Genomic DNA, 12,308 nt, shown 5'->3' with positions numbered 1-12,308 from the left:
CATGTGGGATCTTCCCAGACCAGGGCTCGAACCCGTGTCCCCTGCATTGGCAGGTGGATTCTCAACCGCTGCGCCACCAGGGAAGCCCTATAATCCATTTTGCTGGATATTTTCCCATTGTCCCTCCAGATCTACCTTCCATCCTTCTCCACTTTGCCCTGAACCTTCTGGCTTCTAGTTTGGTTTAGCAAATGGGAAGCACAGGTAGATGACTGGAGTGGAGTGCAGGACGGCTCCTTCTTAGCAGGCAGCCTCAGATCGGTTGCATCTCTCCACCAAAGGCCAAAGATGTTTATTAAGCCCCACTCTTCTACAGCTCTTCTTTCTGGGTCTCTGTTCCCCTCAGTCCGAGAGTAGTGACAGTTCACCCTCTTCTTGCCTACTCCTGAGGATGGCACCATCTTGGGTTTTTTTAAACTATGTATTTTTTCTTGAATAACTGCCCACATCTTTGGAAAGACTATTCAGTTACCCCATTTGAGGGTGCTGTCTCCTGCCAGAACCTTGACTCATCAGTTTTAAAAATTAGCTATCTTAAAAAATGAAATGCAAAATAATTCAACGTAAGTCTGACTATCCAATTACTTCATTACGTGTCTGACTACTCTGCTAAACACGGGTAGTATGTCCTTCTTTTGGTCATATACTCATAAATGTGCTCAGATATGCTTCAAGGGGGAAATAAATCTGGATGTGAGAGCAAGCAGAGGAAACGTAATCTAAATGGCAAAAAACAGACATGAAAAGAACTTTACAAGTATCTTTAAAAAAACCAGAAAGCATGGTAATCTAGTGATTATCACAAGATAAAGCTTCCCATATGCCAGGTTCTTTTCTAACCAATCTACATACATTGAGCTATTTATTTCTTCCCACAACTCTATAAGGAGGTACTATTCCCATTGTATACGTGACGAGACAGTCACAGTTAAGTAAATCAGTTAGTCTGGTTGTATTCTCTTAACTACTATGCTATGCTGTTCTTTCAGTGGTTTTGCTGATAAAACTGTTAAGTATAATAAAGACTGAATATTATATGAAAGGATAAGTTTATAATAGTAACATCATAGAAATAACATGGACTTTCAGTTCAAAGTTGGGTTTGACTCCTAGGTCTGACAGTTTAAATTCTTCCTTAATATAATTTTGCCTTTAAGCCTGATTTTTCTTGTTGCCACCCTTTTCCCCGTAAATCATGAATTTGCGTGAAGTGCATTATTTGGTACTGTGAGTGCATTTGTATTCTAATATAAAATTTAATATTTCTCTTTAGGTTTATGATCTGTGAACATGCCTGCTAACAAATCATCTGTGATTAATAAATATGGAGTAGTATCTTCCTCTTATGAAAAATCAAAGTAAGTTTGAAAAAAATTTCATATTGTTAAAGTAGTAGACCCATATATATTGTAGAACTTAGAAGGTTACAGAAAATTGAACAGTTAAAAAATAATCACTCATAGTTCGATATCTAAGAATAAAAATGTTAAGGCTTACTGTTTACTATTTTATAAATAAATAGCTTTGTAATGATTTTTTGTAATGATTATTTGTAAAGATCATATATTTATAAAATTTTGAATTCTATACTTTTTAAACTAAGCATTTTTTCTATAATCAGTGTTTTTTTTTTATTAATTAATTTTTGGCTGTGTTGGGTCTTCGTAGCTGTGCGCGGGCTTTCCCTAGTTGCAGCGAGCGGGAGCTACTCTTCGTTGCCATGTGCGAGCATCTCTTGCAGTGGCTTCTCTTGCTGTGGATCACGGGCTCTAGGCACGCAGTCTTCAGTAGTTGTGGTGCGTGGGCTTAGTTGTTCCAAGGCATGTGGGATCTTCCCAGACCAGGGCTCAAACCCGTGTCCCCTGCATTGGCAGGCAGACTCTCAACCACTGTGCCACCAGGGAAGTCCCTATAATCATAGTCTTTTAATTTGCCATAATAATCCATGAAATGCGTAAGAGAAAGTATTCAATAACTACTGAATTGTGAAGCATCTTAGTTATTTCTAAGTGCTTGTCTATTTCAAATTAAACCACGATAGAATATTTTTCTGCATTTCAAATTATTTCCTTGGGATAAAGTTTCTGAAATGAAGTTACTAGATCAAAGTTTGTTGATAATTTAAAAATTGTTTGTGATTTTAAGAAATTTTTACAAACTTAAAGAACATGATAGAATACATAATAAAACTTATGTGTTGACATATTGTTTGATTCAAATATTTTTCTTTAATTAAGAATAGATGAGCAGATAAACTTGAAGCTCTTTGAACACATGTCCTTCTAGTTATAATAATTGTGGCATATATATTTCCATTCATTTTTGTACTTTAACATACAAGAATGTTAAAATTGCATTTTCCTCGGCTTCCCTGGTGGTGCAGTGGTTAAGAATCCGCCTCTACCAATGCAGGTGACGTGGGTTTGAGCCCTGGTCCGGGAAGATCCCACATGCCACAGAGCAACTAAGCCCATGCGCCCACAACTACCGAACCTGCGCTCTAGAGCCTGCAAGCCACAACCACTGAAGCCCGCGCGCCTAGAGCCCATGATCCACAACAAAGAAGTCACCGCAATGAGAAGACTTGCGCACCGCAACGAAGAGTAGCCCCTGCTCGCCGCAACTAGAGAAAGCCTGCACGCAGCAATGGAAGACCCAACGCAGCCAAAAAATAATAATAATAACTAAAAAAAAAAATTGTATTTTCCAGTCCATTTCCTAAAGTACATAACTAGGAATGGAATTGTTGGATATACCATTTAGTAAACAGAACTTATTAATTCTGTCTAATGATTAGTCATTTTTGTATTTTGGTTATAAAATCTGTCTCTACCACAAGATCATGTAGATATTGTTATACATTATTTTAAAAAAAATCTTACTGTTTTATCTTTAATACATATGGAAATGATTTTTGTTAGTGGTGTTAAGCGCAGGTCCAGTTTCCCTTTTCTTAATGTACATACCAGCTTGATCAACACCATGTACCAAAAAGAACATCCTTCTTCACTATTTCTCTAGTACAATGATTATGTAAATCAAGTGTCCACATATAGTGGGTATGTTTCTGGGCTCTCTTTTCTGTTTCACTGGCCTCTTTGTCCCTTTTTAATATTAATACCACACTGCTTTAATGACTGTCACTTAGTGATAACATTTAATAGTCAACATGATAGATTTTTCCAAATTTCTTCTTCTTCAGTGATATCCTGCATATACTATTTAAAAATTTAAAAAAAATGTATTGAGGTGTAATTGATTACAATATTAGTTTCAGGTGTAGAACATAGTGATTCAAAATTTTTAGAAATTATACTGCTTTTAAAGTTATTATATTTACATTCCCTGTGCTCTACAATATATCCCGGTAGCTTATGTATTTTATACATAGTAGTTTGTGTGTCTTAATCCCCTACCTCTATCTTGCCCCTACCTCCTTTCTTCTCCCCACTAGTAATCTCTAGTTTGTTCTCTATATCTGTGAGTCTGTTTCTGTTTTGTTACATTTATATGTTTGTTTTATTTTTTATCCTCCAAATATAAGTGATAACATACAGTATTTGTCTTTCTCTGACTTATTTCACTAAGCATAATAACCTCCAGGTTCATCCATGTTGCAAACAGCAATGTTTCATTAATTTTTATGGCTGAGTAGTATTCCATTATATGTATATACCACATATTCTTTATCCATTCATCTATTGATGAACACGTAGGTTGCTTTCATATCTTGGTTGTTGTAAATGCTGCAGTGAACATTGAGGTGAATGTATCTTTTCAAATTAGTGTTTCGGGGAATTCCTGGTGGTCCAGTGGTTAGGGACTCTGCGCTTTCACTGCCAAGGGTGTGCTTCCGTCCCTGGTTGGGGAACTAAGAGCCCACAAGCTGCGTGGGGGGTGGCTAAAAATAACAAAAACAAAAGAAAAACCAAACAATGCCAGAACCAAGTCAGTGTTGTTCATTTTCTTTAGATGTATACCCGGGGAGTGAATTGCTGGATCATGTGGTAGTTCTTTTTTATTGTTTTTTGAGGAACTTTCCACATTGTTTTTCACAGCGGCTGCACCCAATTTACATTCCTACCAACATTGTACAAGAGTTCCCTTTCTCCACATCCTCGCCAACATTTGTTATTTGTGGTCTTTTTGATGATAGACATTCTGACAAGTGTGAGGTGATACCTCATTGTAGTTTTGATCCCCATTTCTCTGATTAGGGATATTGAGCATCTTTTCATGTGCCTGTTGGCCATCTGTATGTCTTCTTTGGAAAAATGTCTATTCAGGTCTTCTGCACATTTTTTAATCAAGATGTTTGTGTTTTTTTGATATTGAGTTATATGAGCTGTTTATGTACTTTGGATATTAACCCTTTATCAGTCATATCATTTGCAAATATTTTCTCCCATTCAGTTGGTTGTCGTTTCTTTTTGTTGATTGCTTCCTTTGTTGGGCAAAAGCTTTTAAGTTTAATTAGGTTCCATTTGTTTATTTTTGCTTTTGTTTCCTTTGCCTTAGGAGAAATATCCAAAAAAATACTGCAACAATTTATGTTAAAGAGTTTTCTGCCTATGTTTTCTTCTAGGAGTTTTACGGTTTCCACTCTTACATTTAGGTCTTTAATCCATTTTGAGTTAATTTTGTTTATGGTGTGAGAAAATGTTTAATTTTCATATCTTTTCATGTGGCTGTCCAGTTTTCCCAGCACCACTTATTAAAGAGACTGTCTTTTCCCCATTGCGTATTCTTGTCTCCTTTGTCATAGATTAGTTGGCCATAAGTGCATGGGATTATTCCTGGGTTCTCTATTCTTTTCTGTTGATCTGTGTCTCTGTTTTTGTGCCAATACCATGCTATTCTGATTACTGTAGCTTTGTAGTTTTGACTGAAGTCAGTCAGTGTGACACCTCCAGCTCTATTCCTCTTTCTCAAGATTGTTTTGGCTTTTCAGGGTCTCTTGTGTTTCCATACAAATTTTAAAATTATTTGTTCTAATATTGTGAAAAATGCCATTGGTATTTTGATATGGATTGCATTGAATCTGTAGATTGCCTTGGGTATTTTGGTCATTTTCACAATATTAATTCTTCTAATCCATAAACACAGTGTATCTTTCTATCTGTGTCATCTTTAATTTCTTTCATCAGTGTCTTAGTTTTCCCAGTACAGGTCTTTTACCTTCTTAGTTAGATGTAAATTTTTATAGAGGTACTATCTTTTCTTAGATTTATTCCTATGTATTTGGTATTTGTGATCCTGCTGTAAGTTTTATGCACATATTTTAAAAAATATGTCTTCTCTAGCTGCTGCCAGAAGAAAGACAATTGATTTTTGTGTATTAATTTTACATATAGAAATACTGGTAAATTCTCTCATTAATTCTAAACATGTTTATCTCAGTCTCAATTTAAAAAGAATACTCTAAACATTTCATGATTAAGCATGATCTTTTTTCAAACCTTATCTGACACTTAAATTGTATTTTGTGATTTTTGGTTTTTTTTTTTAAATCTCATTAGACTTCATTACTATTTTAAGCAGTTAATTTTCCTTTATATTTTATTTATTTTTCATCACTTTCCTTGCGTTTCATTCTTTGTTACTTCTTAGATCTGGTTTTTCTTTTGCCAGATGTACAACTTTTTTTTTGGCCACACTGCGCAGCATGTGGGGATCCTAGTTCCCCAACCAGGGATCGAACCTGTGCCCCCTGCAGTGGAAGCATGGAGTCTTAACCACTGGACTGCCAGGGAAGCCCCAGATGTACAACTTTTTGAACTTAGTGAGATTTCGTTGTTGAGAAAAATCTCAGTTTTTGTTAGTCTGAATATACCTTTATTTTATTCTTATTTTTGGAAGAAATTTAAAACTGAACATGGAATTGTCTTTGGTCTGTTATAACTTTTATTTTTTTTCCCCCCAACACATTGATGATATCGTTCCACTACCAGTTTTCATTAGTACTGTTGGGAAGTTAGCTGAAATTTTGATGCTATTTCTTTAAAGTTTAATCTGTTTTCCCCAACTTTGGGTGCTTTAAAAAATTTCTTATTCTCTTGTATTCTGCAATTTTACTATGATGTGTTAGAATGTGATTTTAAAAAAATTATTCTACTTGGATTCCTTGCACCTTTTGTGTCTATGGACTGTGTCTCTCTTTTATCATTCCTGAAAAAATATCAGATATTGGTCGTTTCGATATTACCTTGACAACCCATTCTCTTTTCTCTTTTTCTGAGGCTCTTGATTGAATGTATATTAGACCATCCCATTTTATATTTCATATCTTTTATTCTTTTGTCTCCATTTTCTGTATTTTCATCTCTTTCTACTGTATTTTGAATAATTTATTCTGATATGTGCTCTGTTTTCCCATGACTAACTCTCTGTTACCAATTTATACATTGAATTTTAAAAACTATATCTTACATTTCTAGCAATTCATTTATTTTTCTTCAAATCTTCTATGTAGACTTATAGTTTCCGGTTGCCTGTACATACTTTTGAGCATATCGTGGAAATAAGTATGATGGTTTTATGATTTGTGTTGATCCAATGAATGGGGTATAAATCTATGTTGAGATTAATCTTCTCAGATATATATATATGTGTATTTTTTTTTTTTCTTTTTCTTTCCTTCTCTGTTGAGCAGCCAGGCGGCCTATTCTACAGCTCCCTGAGGTTGGGAGAAGGGATAGCGATTAGTTCTGATTGCTCTTACCTCGGATATTTAGTCAATGTGGAGGGAGTCTCCTATAACTTTTCCCCACCTTGAAAATCCTGGATTTTTTTTTCTTACTGTGCAGTCATTTAGAAAACACACTTTGTTTTGTATCAGTGACCTCTTGTATCAAGGTAAACCAGATTTTGCCCCTGGCATCAGCTGTGTGAAATGAAGCGGAGATCTTGATATCTTCCATGAAAAGACATTACGTTTGGTTTTTTTATGTGTTGCCTGAATTGTCATAGACCTCGTACTGTATTTGCTTCACTTATTCTTCCTAGAAACAAGAGCTTTGCAGGCTTAGTGTGGGTTCTATTGGAGATGCATGTAGGGCTCCATGTAAATCCTTCAAGTGAGGTACTGAAGTCCACCCATTTCTGGACCAAAGGTTATTTTATATCTTTCTCACAGAAGCTGCTCTTGAGGGTTTTTTTTTTTTTTTTTTTAAGAAATTCACGTTCTTTTTATTTATTTATTTATTTATTTATGACTGTGTTGGGTCTTCGTTTCTGTGCGAGGGCTTTCTCTAGTTGTGGCAAGTGGGGACCACTCTTCATCGCGGTGCGCGGGCCTCTCACCATCGCGGCCTCTCTTGTTGCGGAGCACAGGCTCCAGACGCGCAGGCTCAGTAATTGTGGCTCACGGGCCCAGTTGCTCCGTGGCATGTGGGATCTTCCCAGACCAGGGCTCGAACCCGTGTCCCCTGCATCGGCAGGCAGACTCCCAACCACTGCGCCACCAGGGAAGCCCTTGAGGGTTTTTTGTGTGTTTTTTTTTAATATCTGGAGACTGTAGTCCTCAAAGCTTCCTGAAATGTCAAAACCTGAAATTTTTCCTTTTTATTAATGTTTTTGACTTTTATATTTAGTAAAATGTGCTCTACAAATGTGCTCTAAATATTTAAAATATTATATATTTATAGTATATATGTATATAATAGTATTGATTTTGATATGTATACATTTATAATACCATATAGCTCTATAGTGTGGGCTCTAAATTTGTGCTGTCAGAAGCAGGAAGAAACTTTTCTACACTCATTTATATTCTGGTCGTTTGTTTATTTGATCTGTGATCTGTAGTCTTTGTTTTTCATTTATCTGAATTACTATAATCTTTTAAGTGAAATTCTAATGGTTGAGACCTTGTAATTAGGTCTGTTAATTTTAACCTAGGACATCTGTACTTGTAGCATTTGGGTTGGCTACAAATGATTTAGCCAAAAATATGGTAATTTAGGAGCTGGGAGGCCATAAAGAGCATGAACACATTCAGTATATATTGCAGTGTAATTTCCTTTCGGATGAATTGCCCCAAATGCGATATCAGCAGCTACTTATGAGATTATCTGTATAAAGTATGTAGGATCTTGCAAGATCTTAGAAACCACAGTCCTCTTATACTTGGGCGTACACCACTGTCTTGGCTCAAATCTCTAGATGGCAGGATATGAGAAGAGGATTAAGATTTTAATACTAGATTTGCGGTATACAAATTCAATTCAGTGAAGCTGAAAAAAAAAAAGGAAAATGAGGCAAAAAGGCTCGATGTATTACCACCCTGATCACTAAATCACAACTTGCCTTAAAGAGACACAGCAGAGCCTTGTCTATACTTGACATTTGGAATTTATCAAGACAGATTTCAAGAAAAAAAATCTCAAAATGGACCATAAAATGGAGACTCAAGGAGGGGTATTGATCTCCTCTGCTCCCTCCTGTCCAGCATTTTCCTTGGTCAAGATTCACCCCAGAGGTGCTAACTCATCCATACTTCCAAGTTGTGTCACCCAGACCTTGCTACTCCAAATGTGGAAGGGGAGGGGCAGCTCAGTGTTTGGGGGCATGAAGGTTATGCAGGCGTCAAGTCACTCTGAGACTCTGCACAATGTCCATGTCCAGTACAGCCACTAATCATGAAGACCTTCATTTGGGGGGAATGTTTTCAGACATCAGATTTTTCTTATCCCTAAACTTAACTCAGTGTCAGTTATTCATAGCTTAATCTAGGGGAAAAAGTAGAGTCATTGCCCAAGAGTCCTATAATAGTTATTCAGTCTTTAGTCTTCCATTGTCCTGGGAAACATGTTTTCCTACAATTATCCTTTTATGTTTTAAAAACTCTTTAGATCTGGGATGTTTTCAAGTCTGTTTCTCACCATGCTGCACCCGCAACACATTCACCAAAGCACTAAACTTTTCATTAACCATGGAAGGATGCACATCATATCCCAAATGTTGTCTATTACCCCCTTTATCCTCATAGAAAGCTGATGTTGTCAGGATCACAAAAAAGTGATGCGCTAATGAAATGAGTCTTTCCTCCATGGCCTGCCATTTGCTTCAAAAAGAATATCATTGAAAGTTAGTCCCATAGAGCACCAATGACGATGGTCTGCGGAACTACCAGTCAGTACTTAATGAGTGGCAATTTGTGCCAGTATTTCAGTCTATTTATGATAAACTATGATCACCAGTGCAAAGACTGCTAATTGTCCCTCCTCCCATACCAATTTTCTCCTTCTTTTGTATTAATAGAAGTTGTATTTGGACACATGAGCAACCATTAAAGAATACAGTTCTCAGCTTCCATTGCTTCTAGATGTGGTTGTGGGTATAATCCTGGCCAATGATGTATTAGCAGAAGTGATACGTACCACTGGCATTTTGTGCCCTTTTAAAAGGAGTAGTATGTTTTCCTGTTCCTCTCCATGTCTCTTCCTTTTAGTTGGAATGAGGATGTGATTGCAGCAGCTGGAGCAGATATCTTAGGCCAAGAAATGAAAGTTGTATGTTGAGAATAGCAGAGGAACCAGGTATAAAAAGTCAGATACCAATATCCTGGAGCTGCCATATCAAGCCTGGATTGCTTATCTTGGTCTGCTGCACGAAAGAGAAACGAAGGTCTATCTTGATTAATTTATCATAATCTTGCCCTTTTAATAGCAGTTAAACTGGTTTCCTCACCCTTGAAATAAATGTTTCTGGGTGTTTTTTGAGGTGAATTTTCCAGAACGAAGCCTCCAAGCAGTGCTCCATAGCTTTGGTTATCACATCAGCTTTATTCTATTGCCAGATGACTCATTTACTATGCAACTGAATGAGAGTTAATTTGTTTTTAAGCCTTGATCTAGTTGGATGAGTAGGGAAGGGTTGGCTATAATGGCCTACATCCTAGGTGATTGTTCCAAAACATAGTGAAAGGATGATCATTCCCTTGCTCATGTACAGTACTGAAATTATTGTTGTTGTTCTTAATATTCCTCCACTGACCCCGCTGTGTTCACTCAGACTTCCTGACCCCACTCTCTAACATCTCTATCTCCACCTGAGCCAGCTGATTCTTAGGGTTCTCTGGCAGACACCCAAGTTACAGAAGGAAAACATGTGTTGCCAGGTCCTACTCCATTTCCTTCTTGGAGACACTGCTACCCTTACAATTTTGGTGAGATCTTCCCCAAGAAGGAGTGTCCTTGATTTCATCAAACCATTCTTTGTGGCATTAGAGGAAGATGAACCCATTTTCAAAAGGAAATTCACCTGCATGGTTTAAGAGGAATCTATCAGAGTCATTGATTTTTACTTTTCTTTGGCTAATGGGAGAAGAGACACAGTTCGAAATTCTTCTCTAAGCAAAAGAATGCAGGCAGAGGTTATCTATCTTTAGTAGTTAAATATGTCAACTTGGGTACTGTTACCCATGCCAGCCAACCAATCCTTTCTGGTATTAATAATTACATTTAAAAAGAGATGACATTAAACTTTAGAAGTCTAGATGTTTCTTACAGACAACCTTGAAAGGACCATTGACTGTTAAATGCAGAATAGAATGGTTACAAATAGAAGAGCATTCATTTAGAAAAGGGACTAGGTTTTTATTCTTGTAAATATTTTTTAGCCTTCAGTTTCTTCCAAATGGTTTTCTGTTCAAAATTCAGTCTGTATTAACAGCCCTCTTGCCCCTTATCTGTTTAGAGTTCTCTTCATTCGTAACTACCAAGAAGGAGGGTTTGTGTTTTCAGGGCTTAAGACAGTATTCCATTTGCTAAGACTGAATCAAAATTTAAGATCTAAAGAAAAGCAAGGACCTAATAAAAGAATATATCAAACCATAGATATGATGTTTTCAGAAATGAATCTGAGTGGCAATTTCTGGCCTCATACCGTAAAGCCTGTTGGATATCCACAATGTGAAAATGCTGTAATCAATTACACAGGTATCAGGAACGACGAAATATATTTTCAGTGTCTGACTTCAAAAGCCCATACCCAAGATCAGTGCATCACGGATGATAAATTTAAGGGAGGCATTTATAGAGTAAATTTATATGTATGGCCATTATCACCAACTCGTTTTTTTTTGGCCACACTGAGCGGCATGCGTGATCTTAGTTCCCCCACCAGGGATTGAACCCATGTCCCCTGCAGTGGACGTGTAAAGCCCTAACCACTGGACTGCCAGGAAATTCCCACCAACTCTTTATTTACGCCTTTCAGATTAATAAATCTGTTCCTGAATTCCTTACACATTCAGTTGTATCATATACATACCTGAAAGGGCTAGACCATTCTTTACTTGTGCTGGTACTTCTGGTTTTTAGGAAGTACCAGCCAAGTTAGTTGTTTTTCAAAATTTCTATCTGTTTCAGTTCCATGTTTTCACCTTCCCATAATACCAAACTTACCAAAGGTATAGCCAGATTAATTTTTTAATTCATCTATTTATTAGCACTATCAAATCTGGATTCTGTTTTTATTTATCTAGTAAAACTACTCTCTTAATGATCTCTACTGACTTCCTAAACATTAACTCTAATGATATTTTCATTGTCCTTAGTCTTTATCTCTGCAAGATGTAGATTTTTTTTTAAAATTTATATTTATTTTTGGCTGTGTTGGGTCTTCATTTCTGTGCGAGGGCTTTCTCCAGTTGCAGTGAGCAGGGGCCACTCTTCATCGCGGTGCGCAGGCTTCTCACCATCGCGGCCTCTCTTGTTGTGGAGCACAGGCTCCAGACGCGCAGGCTCAGTAGTTGTGGCTTACGGGCTCAGTCGCTCTGCGGCATGTGGGATCTTCCCAGACCAGGGCTCGAACCTGTGTCCCCTGCATTGGCAGGCAGATTCTTAACCACTGCACCACCAGGGAAGCCCCAAGATGTACATTTTTGATCATGGTCTGCATCTTCAATCTATTCTTGCTTGGTATCTCAGTCTAGGATTGTTTGTTTGCGTGGAACAGGCACACATTCAGCTTAACTGAAGCAAAAGAAAAATGTAATGGAAGGATGTAGGGCTGTCTTGTGGAACCTGAGAGTGGAAGGTATAGCCAGGTCTCATTTATTCACTCAGTGTCTCTAAGAGACAATGGAGATAAAATGATCAACAGGTGTAGTCTGTATCTATACTAGACTACAAACTCTGGCTGTACATCAGTAAATCATCCAACAAACATGGATCAGGGCTACGATGGTGAACATATCGCTATAAAACTACATACCCGTAAAGAAGAGGCATATAACATTAACTAGTAGTACGTGACAGTTGTATTGCATAATACATGCTGAAAGACCATCATCTGTAAATCAC

The 12,308-nt window shown here is 37.2% G+C and overlaps 1 protein-coding gene across 1 annotated transcript in view; it reads left to right on the top strand.

The window, feature by feature from the left end:
• Positions 1-1,284: 1,284 nt before the first annotated feature.
• TMEM232 (transmembrane protein 232) overlaps positions 1,285-12,308 on the top strand; it is a 246,958-nt gene continuing 235,934 nt past the window's right edge. The window contains 1 exon segment of the mRNA XM_036847913.1: positions 1,285-1,358. Within this exon segment, the coding sequence (XP_036703808.1) occupies positions 1,291-1,358 (68 nt within the window). The 5' untranslated portion in view covers positions 1,285-1,290.

This window comes from Balaenoptera musculus, chromosome 3, assembly GCF_009873245.2.
Source record: "Balaenoptera musculus isolate JJ_BM4_2016_0621 chromosome 3, mBalMus1.pri.v3, whole genome shotgun sequence".
Classification (NCBI taxonomy): domain Eukaryota; kingdom Metazoa; phylum Chordata; class Mammalia; order Artiodactyla; family Balaenopteridae; genus Balaenoptera; species Balaenoptera musculus.
Note: the sequence above shows the minus strand (reverse complement) of the source record. Positions and strands in the feature narration are given on the sequence as shown.